General features: G+C 37.4%; 1 protein-coding gene across 4 annotated transcripts in view; it reads left to right on the forward strand.

The window, feature by feature from the left end:
- Window positions 1–19,433, forward strand: part of CDKAL1 (CDK5 regulatory subunit associated protein 1 like 1) — a 389,233-nt gene that overhangs the window by 261,815 nt on the left and 107,985 nt on the right. For all 4 annotated transcript variants that reach the window (XM_017730699.1, XM_008630909.2, XM_017730700.1 and 1 more), the window contains one exon: window positions 16,786–16,966. In XM_017730699.1, coding sequence (XP_017586188.1) covers window positions 16,786–16,966 — 181 coding nt within the window. The remainder of the gene's footprint in view (window positions 1–16,785; window positions 16,967–19,433) is intronic.

Raw genomic sequence — 19,433 nt, forward strand, 5'->3', positions numbered from 1 at the left:
TGCTTTGTTTATGTCTTAAATATCATATGGAGTTAATGGCAATAAGTCATAACATGCTTTTCTGCTGCTGGTTACCTTAGATCATTTAGTTATATTTTCTACAGAATGCAAGTTTGTGAGGTATTTTGAGAGTTTTCATCATTACAAGAATAGCAGAAGCTGGAGTCTGTCTCTTAACGTATGTTTTCACAAAATACAGCTTTTACTTGACAGCATTTAAGTGAAGTACAATAATTATGACATTAAGTGATGAGATAATATTTCTGTGTTTTCATTAATGATGCAAATAAACATATTTTTTTCTTAAAGCAAATGTTCAAATAATTCTTAAGAACAAAAAATTGTTTTGTTGATTGAACTAAATGTGCATTCAGACAGTGATTATGCTTATACAACTACAATGGCTGGGGATTTTAAATTCTGTTTTTGTAATGTAGCATCTCTATGGGATATGCTCCCATCCCATGCATAGAGTTTGCACAGAAATTAATTGTTCCTTCCATTAGACTTCTGATTAACTTTGAGCATCCTCCTTTCACTTTTTAACCCTGTCACAAAAGCTTGTTTCACATTCAGTTTAAATCCTCTTCTAATACTCTTGATGAATTTTTGGTATTAGTTTATCCTTTCATTTTAAACTTCTATACTGAGGTTTTTCCTCTGATTTGCTGTTTTGGGGGTTTTTTTCCCTGAAACAAGAATGTATTTAATGATGTAAGCTAGAAACTCGCAATGGCATCCTCAGAGTATTTACTTCCTAAGTTCAGTGTGTTGTTTTGTGAAGGAAATCACTCACAGTTCTCAATTACTCCAGTAGCACCTGCATCGCCTCCACAGAAAGCCAGACTTGAAGGCTTGGTGAGGCACAACCTCAGGGTGCAAGAGTGTGTGTTCTCCTTGTGCAACTTTCTGCCAAGTTCTGAAGCAGGCCCAAAGAAATGTTTTTGCTGTGGGAAAAGGTGCCTTTGCAAGTTTGATAGATGCTTGTAGCCCAGGGTTATACTGAGATGCCATTGCTGCACCTTGCAGGCTGCCAAAGTTAATGCAAAGTTACCTTTATCACCAAAACAAGTTTGTTCTGGAATTATTAGCTGTGATTCTGGAGCACAGGATTTTAAAGTCCTGCATCTTTCTATCTACGTTTGCACATGTACAATGGATTTTAGGCCTTTCATTATCTCTAGGGAGTTCACTACCATCCTTGTCTGTGAAAATAGCGTGCTTTTTAGCTGGAAGGAAAAAGGGATTTGAGCTCTAATCATTGATTCTCCTTTTGTTCCTGTTTTCCTTAAAGGCATGGTAGCCCACGTAGCATTTCTGAAGTCCTTTTCCAAGGTGATATCCAACATTCAGTTATTTTAGGAAAGTCAGTATGCTTTGCTTTTCTCCTTAAACCTCCTTTACAGATGCTTATTTTGTATCCTGCCTGCATTTTACCTTCTGTGTTAGGGGAGAACCCTAAAGAGCAATCCCTGAAGATCTTGTATCTGGTGATGAAGAGTTCAGGCAGGTTAGCAGTTTCCTCAGGCTCTCACAGTAGATAAGAGGAATGTTACAAAGCCATGAATAGGGTTCATCTGCTGCTTCTTTAATAGCTCCTTCAGTTAAACCTCACACAATTGCGCTCTCTATCATACCTTTGTATTTTTTGTATTTTTTATATGTGAAGTGGACATTTGAAGCCACTTACATCTTTGCTGAGTGCTACCATGCTGAGGAGACTGCCTAGCAAAAAGCTGCTCTCCTTCAGTCTTGGTTCATTTAGAGACACAATTTGCCTTTCTTCAGATTTTCCATACGTTTGTATTATTTGCAGTGACTGCAGGAGTCCATCTGAAGAAGAGAGATTATTTACTTTCCCATAACAGATTTTACTTTGGGATATGCTATCTATGCATTTAGCCCTTCCATTTATCTGTGTTCTTCGGTTAGGTCCAGTCAGTGGACTCTGACGTGATCTGAGCCACTCCTGTTATTACAGGAACTACTGGCTGAAAGATGCAGGCCTCAAGGATGTTTCTTTGGATGCTCCTGACATAAAACACATCATAGTTCAGTGCTTGCATAGGCCACCATGTGATTACATGTAGGTAACTTATCTTCTCTGACGTGGTCTGTAGGTAGATAACTGGTCTTTGCCTTCTCCTTAGAATATTTCTGCTCTGTTATTTTTTGTTAACGGCAAGACAAATGCCAAAGGGATTGTTTTATTGGTACTGTTTTCAAGATTGAGTTTTTCCCTAAAGGGAGAAATACTAACACTTACACATATTAGGCTGAAAAGTGGGGTATCTTCTAGCAGAAAATACAAGTGTCCTAGAAAGTGAGAACTGTAAAACGTAATAAATATTTTCAAATGTTGTTTTTTTTCTGATAAGGTAAAACCCTATAAAAACCTTTAGTGAGATGCTTAACTACTGTCTTTACTCAGCTGATCAAAAATCCCAACCTACTGAAATTCCTGGAACTTCAGTGCTGGCACTGAAACTGAAGGAAGGGAGAGGTGTTGTGAATTATAAAGACTTGCAATAGATCACAGAGGATGAAATAATTTTCATTAATGGACTCAGAGGTTAAATCAATAAATAATTTCTGAAGTTATTCCATGTTTTTCTGCCTACTTCAAACATGTCTGAAATTCCCAACCACATGAAATAAGCATTTTTGGAATGCTGTTACATAGGTGGTAGTTTTGCATCAGTTGCTCAATATTCTCTCCATAATAAATGAGCTTAAATTGTTTGAGATACAGCTTGTTTCATCCTTAATGATCCTAATTTGCCACTTCCTTTGGGCCCCCTTTTATACCATGCCTTCTGTTTTTATCAAGGTTGAAAGCCCAGTGTCTGTGTTAGGCCCAACAAGTTCCACCCAGACATTGGATTTCAGCTTGGGAATTCAGTTTTTGCACCAGCCTTGTGGATCTTGCTGCCTAAGAATTCTTTGTATCTTGTGCTGGTATTGAAGACCCAAAAGGGCACTGTTGTGCCTGGCAGGCGTTTGACAGGCTTTCCAGGTTCTTTAACTGATGCCCAAAGGCTATTGTGGAACATTATGTGATTTGATAAAATTGATTTCAGTGATGTGGTCTGAATGCACAAACAGCTGTTCCCGCTGAATTGATTAGATTCCGTTTTTGCATTCTACTCCCTCTGTATCATACTGTGTGTATTTTATAAAATTATTCATTACATTTAAGTAGACTTTTAACAGGAAGAGTTCACGGTAACTATTAAATTCAAACTTGTGTTCAGCTTGTAAAATTGAATCGTTATAACCACCTTATTCCATTTATTTGAGACATTTTTCCGTTCTCTCTGTATTGATTTGATTTAATTCTGCGGCTTTAGCCTGCTCGAGAAGTTCGCCAGCTTTTGGGGAGGTCTTTTCCCCTGCAATTGTAATATGATTCTCTGGTTAGATTGTTGAGAACCTCAGAAAAAGCACTTTTTTCCATCTCTGTTAGTCTTACTATCAAGATACTCTCTCTTTGTTTCTATACTTGTCTTTTTAGTGACAAAAGTTTTCAATTTTTTCCTTTCTAGAACTATTAGATTTAATATTCCTATCTGAGGACATCACTGATGTCCTTTCATAATGATGGTTTTGAAGGTTTTCAGTTCTCTTCCATCTCTTTCTTAAGTATTGCTGTTTTGACTTTTACCAACTCTTTGGGGGCTTCCTGAAGTTTATCATTTCCCTTGATATGAGACTGGTGCTAGTTCTTGAGCAGTTGCCTTGCTCCAGCCTGATTCTTACTTCGTTTTCAATAGTAACTCTCCTGCCTAATTTACTAATTGTGGGGGCCTCAGAGACTCTGTCTGGGTTCTGGGACTTCATGTGCCAGGTCTTTCTGTCTTACCATGTCAAGATACAAGAAAATCTGTTTCCCTTAATCTTCAGATATTACTCCTGTGCTTTGAATCAGGTTGCTAAACCCAGTTGGCACTGATCCTATCGCTTACCTAATTACATATATTCATACGTGAGAAAGAAGTTATTCCTCTCAGTTACATCTTTATTCATCTTCTACTGCTATTAAATTTACCTGAAACCTTATTCCCTAAATGCAATTTTCATACATTACCTATCCAATGTTAATGGTTCAATGATGCCAAAGAGCTTTAGTTGCCATAATTGGAATGCTGTCATATCTTTGAATTCTTCATAAAACATACTTTAAATTTTGTCTTTGATGATTCTTCAGTGATAATGGCATATTTTAGATTTTGTGCTAATTCTCTTTTAATTTTCGGTCACTGGCAGGTCAAATCAGGTAACTACTCACAACACCAAGTTGCCTTAATTATTTCTCCACAGTATGAGTTTGTTAACTTTGAAAGCTTCATTTTCTGGCTATTTTACTTCTTTACAGTGTAGAAACACATTTACACTGTGTGTGCTCCCCAGCGTAACAGAGGACATCTGACACATGCAAGCCCAAAATATTTCAGGTGTCTGCCTTCCAGCCTTCTGTTTGAATAGCTGGGGTTTCATTACCTTTTCTAAACTTCTGAATTTTATTTGGACTTCGTGAGTAGCTTTGCTATTATTATTTACTAATACCTCTTCTTATATTGACATGCATTATTCCTTTTATGTTTGTCTGAATTTTTTTAAAATTTCCCACTTAGTAACCCTGCCTTTAGGCAGCAAAGCTACTGCTTGAGTGGCTTTTAAGATTTGTGGCTTTGTACAACCTGTCAGAGTCCTCCAAAAAAAAAGGCACCTGAACTTAGACACATTTAACAGTCCTTTATTTTACTTAAAGCTTTTGAGTGTGACAAAATGCACTGATAATGATATGGCAAGCTATCCTAATTGTAATTTTTAAGGCATCTTCAACTTAGTGACACACTGAAAGTAAAGTAGTTGACTGAACTGTACAGAGAGAAATGGATAAGAGCTTCCCTGAGGCAACAGCATCTATTGATTTTGTATTGTTTTAACTTTGTCATTGGCAAGCTAACAGTCTACATTTAAAATATCATCTTTTTCTTTTTCTGGTTTTGCTTCTGATGTCCCATATGTGTAGCTTGGTGTGCATGTATGAATCTGAACGTCCTTCAAAATTTTTGAAGGAATGCATGTATTAATTACTTCCGTTGACCAGAATATTCTCAACTGATTTTGTCTTTAACAAAGAAACGTTCTTAAATTACTGGGAATTCTAGACAAAGCAAGCTGCTACCAAAATGTTACGAACATGAAGTGTGTAAGAACCTGGCTGGTTGAGGCCATCTTTCTGAGAGGTTAACTAGGATATTTTAGAGGTGTTTTCCTGGTGATTTTGCTTTTTCTGCCCAGTGTCCTCAGCTACATAAGCCTGTTCTTCCACTTGGAAGAGAAGCCACAGTATTTTGCTTTAAATTAGATTTTATTAACTGATACATAAATTAATATTTTATTTCTATGGGCCAGTACTGTAAAATCTCTTGTGTTCTGAACTCACCTGCTGTTTGGGTATACCTGAGAACAAAACAGCTACTTCTCACAGCCATTCTCCTACCTTCCAGTTAGCCAAGTGAACTGTGGTTGCTCATAAAGATGGATATTATTGCGGGTGTGATTTCTTTAAATTCAGATTGTTATCAGAGCATGTCATGAATGGGATGAGACAGTGCTCTTACAGACAGTGTTTTATGCTATCACTCCTGTGATGCCCATTACCTTAACAGTTATGTCCAGTTCTTTCTCTATATTGTTTCGTATATATTTTTACATGAATGAATGAATGAATAATTCTTTATACATGCCATTTCAAATATTTACTTCATAATTTCTTTAAATTTATTCTTGCAAGGTAAGTTCTCTGTTTTCCAGTGATCCAGGTTATATTGCATTATGTTGACTGAAGTATGATTATATTGAAATATAATTAACTTTATCTTATCACACTTTAATTAGTAAAGCACATTGGATTTCTTTGAAGTTAAGCTCATGGGTTTTGGCTTAATAAGGAAATAGCATTGCTTGTGAGCCTGGAGTGTTACCTCTGAAAATGTAATTCTGAAGCTGTATAGATGTTGTGTTCTGAGTATATCCCAATCCTTGTGTCACACTTTGGTCTGAAGTGTTAAGACCATGTAGTCACATTTGCCAGTGGATCATGAAATAAAAATTAAAAACTTCGAAGTTACACAATAGCAGCTTTCAATCTTTATGGAATAGGGAGGATATTATTGGAATTTTGAGCCAAATACTACACTTGCTCTGAGGAAATTTATTATTATTTTTCAAATTTGCTTTTTGTGCTGTTGATAGGAGTAGTAGTTCCCTGTGCAACCTCTTTACTGTACATATTCTGCTCTTTAAGAGGAAAAAAAAGTTTTAGAGAGGTGACAGTAAAAGGTTTTAACCTACCAGATAGTTGATATGTGAGAGATACTGGCTCTGAAAAATTCATATTTAAGAATGTATAGGAATGTACATCAAAAACTGTCTGGTGTAAAACTGCAGCATTGTTTGGTTAGAGTACATGAACTGTGATTTAAACGTCTCTGGCTAACATTCAGGAAAACTGCTTATGGCTGCTAAAGCCTTGCCCCAGACAACCTGCCTTCTGGTCTGTTAAAACTGTGACTCTCAGGTTTAATTATAACAACACCTTTTGTAAGTACTGTGTCGATAAGGATGTAGCATATCAGCTGCTGTGTTTTGGGTGATCAGCTGGTGTGGTAAAAGTTGTGTTTCATTAGGTACTTTAAAAATGGAATGAAGGTTATGTTAAATTTAGTGCCCATCACGCCTATGTTTTTAACTGCTGTTTCCTTCATGGTGTTGATCCTTTCCATGTAGATGTTTGCAGCTGGAAAACTTTTCATGTGGTGATTTCTCACAAAGTTATTAGACAGAAAAAAGATCCAGTCAAATTGTTTGTATAGGTTGCAATATGAAGGAATTGTGTCCCTTTTAAATCTATTAGCTGTTTGGGGCTAACTCTTTCGAACTGAGCAAAATCTGCCGAGTGTCTGTCCTGCCATTCTCTGCTCTTTCTCTGTGCTGCAGAAGTTATTAGTGTAGATGATCTTGAACCAAAGCCTTGTAATAAAACATCTGGCCCATTTGCAATTTTAGTTAATAATTTTTTAATCTTGATTAATACTTGATTGTGTTTCAGACAGAAATCTTACATTATCTGTTAAAGTCTTGCAACTTGTCATACTACTACTACTCCTTTGACAACTTCTTCTGTTCCCCTTTACCACCACATTGCTGACTTTGGCTTGTCTTTGAAATGTGCTTGGCCTTCTTTTTGCTTTCAGTTCAAGCTTATTTATTTCTCTCTTGCCCCTTACCTTGTGTAAGTTCCATTGCTTTTTGCTATCTGCATACTAGAAAACAACCCAAACCTGAAAGAAAGATGGTAAAAGCAGATCATTTATCTAGATTCTAGAACTATTTTAAGAGATTTTTATCTTGTTGTGCCTGTATTGTTTAAATGCTATCAAAGCCCTCTCAAAAAGGATAGATTACAATGGGCAATGTTACTGTAAAGACTGACAGAGATTATCAGAGGTATGGCAGATCTTCACACAGAGGAAATTAAGGACTCTTCAATCTGGAAAAGTGCTAATTGAGAGGTACTAGAACAGAGGTCAGTAAAATCATGAAGAGCACTGAGAAGGTGAACAGAGTTGTTACTGGTCTCTCCCAGCATAACAGTTGGGGAGTGTCAAATGGAATTAGTGAGTGGAAGGCTCACCAGAGATTTTTTTTTCTTTTAAGTGGTTTCGAAATGGAAGGGTTTAGATTCAAGGGGAGACTTGTTGACAAGTTAATAGAGAAGAAAACCATCAGAAGCTACTAGTTACAAAAACACCTTTCTGACAAAATCCAGTTAGAAGGACGAAGGGATTCTGGGAAGGGCGCAACATCTAAAATACTTCCCTGGGCTACTTCTGATGCCTATTGCTGGAAGTGCACTGCTGGCTTAGATGGACCTTTGGACCAGTCTGTCATATCGTCAAGATCCATGAAAGATTGCAGGACTGTAGATTATAGAAGGGCAAAAAACATGTTCAGAAACATTTATTTTGCCTTTTTTTTTTTTTTTTTAAATTAGCATTGTTTAATGGAGCCCTGCTTGCAATTTTTTTATTTGGTTTCATCATGCCAAAAAGGCATGCTAATCATTTTGGTTTATATGCCTGATTTCTGTGTCAGAGTGAAAAGCTAAATGACTGTCACTGAAACAGACGTGGATGGGTCCTCAGAGCCTGAGACATTTAGTATTGGTGATAAGCATTGTGTCAGACTGAGAAAAAGTATATCATATTCTCAGCCGCTCATGGCTGAGATCTTATTATTTCTGACCGTGCCTGACAGCTTTAATGTTAAACAGTGAAGGGTCATAGAAAATTAGTGTAATTTCAATGGCTGCTTTAGTGCAGCAAACATTAAGTCAGTTCCCAAGAACAGTTCCCTGGTGCAACCCTTAATAAATTCAAACTTTATTTTTAGGGATGACCTTTAGTAATGCGAGCCTTGATCCACTGAGATGCTGTTCACTTTTGATGCATCTCCAAATCCCTTTTTTATGCATTTTAAATCAACACACGCTTATTCTGAATTTATGTGTGTGGATAGACGGAGAGATGTAATTTAAACACATCTGTTCAAATATGCATTTCAGATCAACTTGGTGCCGGTTCTCATAATATGGCTGAGTTTTTGACGGGTATTATATCCCTAAAGTACACAGCAGATGGTATTTATTAGAGATTGAATGGAAATGAAGTTTAAGGATGTTGAGCTTTTTGTCTTAAGTCGCTCATTTTTTAATCATAAAACAATAATGATCTGAAGTTATAAATCCATAATGAAGTTCTATAAAATGTTTCTTTTTTATGAGGAGAGTAGAACACCTTACAGTTGAATAAAGTTAGTCCAAGCCTTAACTGTTTGATTTGGCTTTTAAGGGTTTTTTTGTTTGTTTTTTTTTTTTAGGAAAATTGTTAATGGGAAGTATTATAATGTTTCTCCTAAACCATTTGGGCTACAACTAGTAGGAACTCTGGCAACCTTCACTACAATTGTTTGAAGAGAGTAAAACCGTGTGTAGTCTTTCATCCTCAGGCAGTGAGCCACACTAATTATAAGATATACTTTTTATCTAGGTCACTATTCCCTGGTAACAAGGGCAGCCCATTCCCTACTTGCACAGAGTCCTCCACATCTACACCTTCTCAAGCTGAGTTCTGGAAATCAGGTCTGCTCACTGCCTCCAGGTGTCATTCAGCCCAGTTTCCGAAAGAGCTCTTCTGGGGGCAGGAGGTGGGTTTGGAAAAGAACAGTCATTAAAAAATACCTGTTCTCACTCTCTGTTAAACTCAGACCTGTTAGATTGTGCTTCTTGATCACAGATACTATTCTACAGCCTGTTTAAGGTGGCTTACATCAAAACCACTAATTGCCCCAAATTCAAACCCAGCATATTAAGCTGCACTTGCAAATCCGTTGGACACTGCTGCAGATCACAAAGTGCAGGTGTAACATGTTCCCGGTGGGAATCACCACCAGGAGCAGCCTCAAGTGCTCTGTGAGGTGTGGAATCCAAAAAGCAGGATACATCCCCTGACCCTGTAGCTGTCAGGCCAGACTTAATATGTAGTTTCTGCTACCTTTGAAATTTGAAGTGTTTCCCTATGAATCACCTCCAAATTAACTGGTAGGATTTAATAGCCTTGCCAGTTACTCTCCCAGGTGTATACACCTTCCTTTAGGGAAATATGCAAGAATACTCTTTCTTTCTCTGTGGTCATGTCTGGCTTTCATTTGTCTGTTTTATAATTTTTTAATCAAAGCAAGCATATAAACAATATGGCATTACAATTTCTTTTTCTGGTTTGTTGTCTTGGGTATCAATATCAGAGAGATATGATCCAAGCTGTGAAAATAAGTTTTTTTAAAAAAATATTAAAACTGCATTTTACACACATTAACAAAATATGACTTACTTAAAACATCTGCTAGTATTCATTGTCTCAATAGTTGAGTAAAAGTAAGTGAGTTGACTTATAAATGAAGCCCTTAAAGACTTCTGCATGCAGTATCAACATAGTTACCTTTCTTGCTTTAGTTCAGGCACACTGAAGTGAAGGAGAACTGATTTGTGAGACAACCTGGAGTTGTGTTACACAGTAATAGAGAACATTTTAAAATATTTGAAATAAAATAACTTCTTATATCCTATATAATTCCTATATAAATTTTCTTAAATAGTAATGTTCTTGATATATGTAGCTGCTTTTTAATGAGGTGTCTTACCAAAGGACAGTTTATATCTAGCTGTAAGGGTCAGTATGTTATCATTTAAGAGACTTTACACAGAAGTGTTTATGACATGCCTGTTGTCATTTAACCAAGGCACTTTCCAGTTTCACTCCATGTGTAAATCAGTTCAGCAATTGATATGAGGGTTCAAAAGAACTTGTTTTTTTGACACAGAGGTTCTGAACTCACACATCCTGGACTGTTTTGAAACACATATGGAAAAGATTGCTAAGAAAAACACTCTCAGTGGATAGCCATTTATTAGATTCCTCTTCATCCATTGTGTAATTTAGAGTAAATCATAACTAGAAGAGGATGGAGAACCCCCTGCTTCAGAAATTATGTTCAGGTTTAGTTGCCCAACTCCAGACGCTAAATGTAGGAATATATTGTCCTGTGCTGCATTCACAGTCCATGGAGAGAAAGAGAAGTACCAAAGGATTTCAGAATAGAAATAGGCCGAGTTCCTTTGTCAAAGTGTGGGGATTTTTCCATGGCTTAATCCTCAGGTTAATCTCCATATAGTCAAGAGAGAAGCAGGGTGAAGTTTCCTGTTGTTCCTAGGCAGTGCTTCCAGCTGAGCAGTCTGTTTCTCTTGTGCTAGCTCCAGCTTGTGTGGCTTCTCAGTGAGCAATTCAAGTTGAAATCAGAAATCCCACAAGACTAGGCCTCATGGAGAAAAGAGAAAGAGGGGGGGAAAGGGCTTCTGGAAGACTGTGTGTGGTCACGGGGAAGATGCAAACACGTCCTTCATCTCCAACACCAAATGGCATGGTGAGGTGCCTGTTAGGCTCCGTAAATATATTTGGAAGACCAACTCGGATACCTTCCAATTATTTCATCAATTACCCCCATTTTATTTGCATGGGCACATACTGCAGAAGCATTCTAAAATATAAAATAATGTATGATTCTGAAATAACATTTCAGAGCAGGCTGGTTTTATTTTCATAAAAATTACACTTTTTTTCCCTAACATTTTTTCAGTGCAGATTTCTAATTTATGAATCAAGAAGTTGCGATGTCATCACATTTTTTGTTTTGACTTTAATTACTATAAATTACCCCGGTAGTTCTCATACTCTTGTGTAAGACCATATAGTGTTTTCTTTTTATTCATATTGCTATTTATTCCACTATTTTGTTATACTGTAAGAGGTGGAGGTGGCTGATCTTGCTTAAGAGCAAGATGGTGGCTTTAAGTAATTTCTGGATTTAAATGTTAATTGCTGAAATGGAAGTGAGAAGAATATGTGATCATGCAAAAGAATTTCAAGTGGTCATGTGAGTAGCTGAAGGTAATAATTTTAGCTCCTTTACATAATTTCTTCCCTGAGCATGGATTTGGTTTGTAATGGTTATTGCTAAAGGAAATGTTTTATGTAGCTAAAACCACATGAAATGGTCCATGTAACAAGTGAATCCTAGAAATTTTCACAATTTTGCTGCTGCTTTTCTTAGAAGTATTGCTCTGTGAAAATGGAGGGGGAAGAGGGGAGGTTTTTTACGGTTTTATTTTTGGCAGCTTCACGCTTTTATCTCTTTTCTAAGTCACTTGTCTGTGACTTGACTTCCAGGCATCAGACATTTCCTTGGGTCTGACTTTTTTTCTCTGACCCCAGGGGCTGACTTGGTTCCTCATTAGGCAGAGGGTAAGATGTTGCTTTTCTTCTGTATTCATTTGGACACGCCTTGTTCTTCCTTTCTATGGGGTTTGGATACCTGTGCTCTCAGCACTTGTTCATGGGTGTGTTGGTCCTTGCAGCATCACACTAAAACAGATGTGTCTTCACTGTATGATGAAGTAGTTGCTTCTTTTTAGGTGGTCAGAATTCCCCATGATGATGGTGTTTGCATTGCTGGTCTAGTTCAGTATGGCAAAACATCACTCTGCCTGTGTAGATGGAAGATATTTATGTATGTAGAGGAACATAGGGAAGAGAATATTCAGGAACCCTAAGTATTAGGGCTGTATTATTTTATACATGGCATTGATTATTCCTCCAATTCATCTTTTTCTGAAATTCCACAGTTTTATTGTAAAACATCCCAATTGAGAGTCAACATGTGTTGTAGAGCTTCTCTTCTACACCCTAGAAAACATTTGTGGAAACTGAATATTGAGACTAACTGTAAATATGTTCATGTAATAAATGTTACAGGGGATGTTCAGCAGTTTTGTCTTTGTTTGCTTCAGAATAGATAAGCAGTATTTCATGTAAAAAAATAATAATACTAGGTGATGCACAAGAACTTGTTTTTGTGTGATTTTGGATCATATTTCATAGCTGGGGCAATTCTTAAACATCATCTGAATCTATATGATAAAGAATTTTGTCCTGCTTTCTTTCAGGCTGTCAGAGAAAAGGTCACTTTAATTTTCACGTGTGTATGTGTTTTATATTTTTCCATAATTACATCTTTTTTCCCCCTCTTTTTTTCATTAGGAAATTATGTTTCGCATGTGGGACTGATTGTACATATTTTTGTTCATCACTGCTTTGAAAAAGTCTTAAGAGCTTGATTTTTGTCATTTTGGATTTTATTTTGAGTGAAATCTCATGCTTTTCTCCCCTTTTTAAACTTCTTGTTAAACAATATAATCAGCAATGATATAAAAATGTGCTATGCAGTGTCATATTTTAGGCAGTTACACTGGATTGAACTGTAATTAATTGCTGTTGCTGAATACACCCTGGTCCTTATTCTCTTTTTGTACCCAGGCTTTTCTTTGTATGTAATAATTCCATCCAGGAAGAAATCTAATTACTAAGATAATTAACACCTTATCAGCAAACGGAATTCAGACATTTGTAGAGTTTATGAATTTTTAAAATATGTAATTTCCTTTTAACTGAATGACAACTGGTGTTATGGAGAAAAAGAGCATATTTTATTGTATCTAGCTTGATTAGACCTTATAATTCATGTTGCTATAGAAACAACCAGGCCTTTATAAAGGATGGTATTACTACTACCATTGGTAATAAATGCTTTGACTGTTGCCAATAGTGTCATTAAAATGGATAAAATAACTTCATTATAATGGTTTTGTCAAATGTAATGAATGTTCTGTTCATGTTCTGAGAAATGGCAGCTGATGTTAGGTGGCATTGGTTTATAAAGTAATGTACTCTCTCTTCCATGAGCTTACTGCTGCTGCACAAGATATTTGTGGGATGAGCAAAATCATGTTGCAGGATATAGGGCTGCTCTCTTCACTCAGTCCTTAAAGATAAGGAATTTTATTGTTACTTGATATCAGGCAGAAGTTCATATCTTGATGTTTGTCAGCCTTAAGAAAGCAATGGTAACTGAGGGTGCTGAGCCATCAGCTCTGGGGATTTCTGCTGTTCTGCACAATATCCATCTTGTGTTTCCCACTTAGGGTTATTGGATCAAGTCCTTGAAAATGTTCTGTTTTATACTGGTTTTGATTTGTCATTCAAATGCCATATTTTAAATTAATCTCAGATGATGGAGTCTGAATTCATGAACTCAAAAAGGAATTGATAGAATTTGTTTTCTTTGGTGGGGATTTTTCATAAGGAAAAGGTGGAAGAAGATTCTAATAATATCTAATAAATTCCCGTGCTGCTATCTATATATGCAGACACATGTTAAAAGAGGACAAGACATTCACTTTAATATAAGCTCATTGCCAATACTTAAACAACAACAAAAAAAGTGTAGAAAAAAAATCACAAAATATATTTACTCCCATATACAATTTGTTTGAAGGCTGTTACGGTGAATATAAGCTCTATGGTCTAATATTGCACCTAATCAAATTAATAAGAACAGTATTCTCGGCTTCCCTTTTCTTGGGTCTTTTGCCAACAGATTTTTCCTTGTCCAGTAGAACTCATTGTTTCAGGAAGTTTTTCTTTCAGTTATTCAGACGCAAGTTTCTTCACTCACTATAACCACAGCATTATTTTTTTTTTCTTGTGGTGATATACTCTCTAATAAGAAATTATAGTTTTCTTTGGCTATTGGAATGCTTCATAAATGTAATTTGGATTTTGTGCATTGACATTCATAGTTCTGCATTGTCTTATCCTGATGAGGGGAAGAGAAGCCTTCCATCCATTTCTTTATGTTAGAGACAGTCTTGGAGATCCCTTCTTAAACTCAAGTGTGAACTGTGCTTGTGACAGTTGTCTTTATGCCATTCACCCCTGAAACAATCTCTCTGAGCTGATCCCTTGCCTGTAGCCTACATAAGAGCTGTAGAATTATTTAGGTTGGAAGGGACCTCTGGAAGACATCTATTCCCCCTACCTAAAGCAAGGCCAGTTCCAAGTTAGATACCACCAATATTTTTATAAAGTTCTTACTTTTCTCCATAAGTCACTTTTACTTCAGTTTATAATTTTTACTAGCAGCATGAGGTCATCTCTGCATTGGGGAAACAGTCTCATCTGTGTCAGGAGGGAGCACTGAGCACTCTATGTTTCTGCCTCTCTCCAGAGGATGTTTATCATTATTCCCACTCTATGCAAGCAGGCTGAATATAAAACAGGGCTGTGGCTCCACAGTTTCTCCCAATGCAGCAGTCATCCAGCTGACTAGTGTCAGATTTGGAAAACTGAGCTGGTGTCTCCTGGGTCCCAGAGAGTACTCTGTAAATACTGTGCAGTGATCTCTTGGCTGAAGGGCTTTTTTAGGGCCATGTCACAGAAACACAGAAGGGTTGAGGTTGGCAGGGACCTATGGAGCTCATGTTTTTCAACCCCTCATGTTTTTCAATGCCCTTGCTCGAGCAGTGGTACCTTGAGCCAGTGGCACAGGACCATTACCAGATGGCTTGTGAATACGTGCTAGGAGGGACACTCCATGCGTTCCCAGGGCAAGATGTGCCAGTGCTTAGTCATCCTCAGTTCCTGATGAGGAGCACACCACTGGAGCCCTCATGGCCTTGACTGTTGCCAGAGCTCGGTAGTCGCTTTTAATACTGTCCAGGTTTCCACCGGCAGCATCATTTGTTCTCACATGGAAAAACAGTGGTGAGTAGTAGTCAAAGGGCCAGATGAACCCCACAGCACCCTGGATCCTTGGCAGACAGCAAACCTCTCTAGATGGCTGGCTGGGTTAACAGAGGGGTGCCTTTGTCTGCCGGAGCAGGGAGTCACCTATTACAGTGACATGGTGCTTCGTGGTAGACCTGCATGGGTTAGAGGGACCAGACACCTTACTTATCAGTGCATCTACCTCCACTTCAATAGAGTAATGAACATACTTTGCAGTTGTAAGGCCTTAATTTGGCCAAGATCTTTCCTCTCTCCTTCCTTCCCCTTCTCCAGAGCTTGTGCTTTCCTTGCTAGTGGGGATCGACACTACCTGCTTCTCTACTGAAGATCAAGGGGCTGAGCCTCTTCAAACTGTTGAGTTGCAGAGAATCACAGAATTGTTAAGGTTGGAAAAGACCTGTAAGGTCGTCAAGTCCAACCATTAACCTGGCACTGCCATCTCATTTTCTTCTTTGATGCTGCCCAGCCTCCTGTAACTTCTCCACTTGGAGGCACAGCTCCTCCAAAACAGCCCAGCTCCAGTGGGACAGAGAGCCATCTCCCCTGGAATCAGAGAGAGCCCCCAGGGAGTCCCTGCAGCCTGGAGCTTGGAGGTCTGCATCCACCATCTGAAGCTCAGTCTGGGTGCAAGCCTTGACGGCTGCTCCAGTATCTACTGGGAAAGTGTTCATGGCATGTTCCCACCATGTCCAAGATTGTGATGGTGGCACAATTTCAACTGAAGCCCCCTAACTTCACCCTCTTCTGTGCATCCTTCTGTGTCTATGGGCTGTCTCTGTCACCTGTGCTCTTTTAACCTGATGTGTGTGTGTAAGGGTTCTGCATATACAGTCTAAGGGGAACAGTTAGGAAATGTTGATCTTGCTTAAATAACAACTCAGTGCCTTTGCATTGTGAACTTAAGTATTTTGTTTTCCTTTTAAAGCAAGGCATAGGCTGATGTTTTAGAATACTGAGTTAAAAATTAACTTGTGTCTAAAGATGTATTTTTTGCTTATAAGCCAATTCTGTTCAAATTTGCTAGGTGGTATGACATGCCAGTCCCCTCTTTCAGATACCCTGTTCTACTTTGGTAGCAGCATTATAAAACATTAAATAGTTGACATTTTCTAGTGACTGAGTCTCAAAAGGTTTACATTTTATGGATTAAGCAATCAGAATTCAAGAAGTAACAAGGTCTGCTGATTACCCCTAATTTTGATTGAAGGAAGAGTTGATCCAGATGTTTTCACTCTTCTGTCACAATCCTAATCCAGTATTTGCTGCAATGTCTTCTATTACTTGTGCTCTTGGCTGAGCACCAAATGCATTTCTCATTACCAAGCAATGGTGTTAAAATCTCTTTTTCCCCAAAGATCCATTTAGGTCTCAATTTCTATAGATAAAGTTGAAGGCTATAGTCTATGTACACTAGCTTTTAAGGGAGCACGACTTTTACATGTCCTTAGTTAAGTGTTTCTTTCTACTTTCTTTACAGAGTGCCTGGAATAACAATTGCTACAGACATCATTTGTGGTTTTCCAGGAGAGACAGATGAAGATTTTCTAGAAACAATGAAACTTGTAGAACTGTACAGGTTTCCAAGCTTGTTTATTAATCAATTCTACCCACGCCCAGGAACCCCAGCTGCAAAAATGCCTCAAGTTCCAGCTGCAGTGGTAAGATCCATTTTCAGATGCCTTTAATACATAAAGCATGTACATGAAAATGTACATTTTCTGAAGAACTGTGCCACATTCAGTTGAAGGACTTTTTCAGTCCAGTAAGGGAAATTACACTAGCTAGATCACTGAATGTGTTTTCATAGATAAATGACTGTTCAGATTGTGAGGGAGAGTAATACAGTGCTTATACTGAGAAGGTCTTGTCTGCTTTCTATCAAGTTTGGGGTAAATGAGTACCAAGAGTAGCAGCTGATTGATTACACATATTAATTTTTTTTCGTTTTAAGACTTTTGAGACTCTAGCAATCTCAAGCTTATTGTGAGTAATTATGCAAAGTATTAATAATAGAGCAGTGATAATCTCAGATTTATTGGTCAAATATCAAATTTACAGGCCACTTCTTCTGAGACTCTCCTTATGCACTGCTTATAAATTTTACTTCTTTCAGCCTGCATGTTAAAGGCCATTAATAAAATTGGAGTTTATCCTTCCTTCCTTCCTTCCTTCCTTCCTTCCTTCCTTCCTTCCTTCCTTCCTTCCTTCCTTCCTCCCTCCCTCCCTCCCTCCCTCCCTCCCTTCTATCCTCCCTCTCTCTCTCCCTCCCTCCCTCCCATCCTGTCCCTTCCTACAATCCCCTTAACACTTTCTAATTTCCAACATTCTCATCTTAAATTCCAAGGTGAAAAAGTCTGTTTTTATGTAGAAGGTACATGGCTATTGACTGTATTTTGCTTGCTATAAATAGCTATTTAGAAGCAATAATCATAGCAATAATATCAGAAGCCATGGTTTGATTTATTTTACAAAAATTGAATTTGTTATTTTTGTAATCTGAATCTCAAAACAGGAAAGTATCCAAGATTGATGCCTGTAGTAATTCAACTCATTACTGTACAATTTTTATGGGCATAAATAACATTTATATTTCCTTTCAGTGTAAGAATGAAAGTCAGCCAGAAATGTAAATCAATTTAAATAAAAACCTATTTCTTTCAATTTATGTATCCTGGTACACCAACATGAAGTCAAAACAATCTATTGGAACTTGTATCCCTTTGCTTGTATGTTGGAAAGCTAAACAAAGTCTCTGTGCTTGTTCTTAGTATATACCATGAATTCCATAGGATGTGTCAGCTGCTGGAGACATAAAATGAGATTATATCTGGCTTCTTCAGTTTATTGTTTAGTGTAGTGCAGCTGGAGCAATGACTGTTCATTTATTGTAGATGATCTTATAATGGGAAATTGTACGTTTTCAAATAGAAGTACCTGCTGTTAAAGTAGTCTCCTTAGTGTAACCAGCTCACAGTGTTGCATTATTTGTCTTAGTTTTGAATGCTTTTTATATATTTGATAAATTAAAAAAAGTTCAGAAATGTAATTTTTTGAAGGTAGGAAATTTCAAAATCAAAACATTGATTTATGTTTCGGGTTTGTATTCCTTCATTCCCAAGTTTTTAAGCATGGTGTTTTCATGGGAGGTGCAGAGAGTTTAAGTTAATTTACTCACTTCTGTTTAACGGGGTGCTTATGGGAAGACAATATGCAAAGAGATAAATTATTAAAAGAACATTAGTTGTTCTGTAGTTAGAAGTATTACTTGGAAAATGGTAATTGTCAATTTAACCCAGTTTTACATTCTTTCTTCTTATTTGTAGCACTAGTACTTATTGCTTTCAGTGAATTAGAACCTTCAAAGAAGATAGGGCCTCTAATCCAGGGCTGATGAAAACCTGTAATTAATAGATTTTGTTTCTCTTTTTTCTTTTCTTTTCCCTGTAGTCCTTCAAAAATCCTGTGTTATGAGATCCTTTGTTCTTTTATCTCTTAGTTGAAATGGAGAGCAACTAGTCAAACAGAGCAGGAAGAGCTTGTGCTAATCTCCTATGTTTTATATTCACGTTACTTCTAGACAGCAGCTGATGGTCTTTCCTGCATTACCAGGAATGGACAGGCATTTAATTTGTCATTCCTTGCTTAGAGTAACTTACGTTTCTCTGCTAGGAAAAGGAAGTAGCACACAACCACCCACGTTATGCACTCTGACCCTTTCATCCCTTAATGAAATATTGTCGACATTAATGAATTCATTTTATTGCATTTGCATTGGGTAAGAAATAGCACATGCACAGCTGGCACATTGGCTTGCCAGTCTGAACTTGTGAGCTTGGTGCTTCCACAGGATGTTCATAACAGTATCCTCTGCAGTGGATCTTTCGGTAGCATCTCTTTATGGGAAAAGAATTTTGTCAGTACTGCTTAAAAACAGTGCTGACTCAGTGAGCAAGTTATTTGACAACTGTTATTCTTGTTTGTTTTTTTTTTTTAAAGACTGCATGTATTTGCATGTTCTTCCAGTTTTTAAATACTTCTGCAGTGGACAAATCCATTGCTGATTGCAAACTGCTACACTTTAGTGAGTTCCACTTTACCAACTCTGGCTCAAGATGGCTTTGGTGA

This window comes from Corvus brachyrhynchos, unplaced genomic scaffold, assembly GCF_000691975.1.
Source record: "Corvus brachyrhynchos isolate BGI_N302 unplaced genomic scaffold, ASM69197v1 scaffold43, whole genome shotgun sequence".
NCBI lineage: Eukaryota > Metazoa > Chordata > Aves > Passeriformes > Corvidae > Corvus > Corvus brachyrhynchos.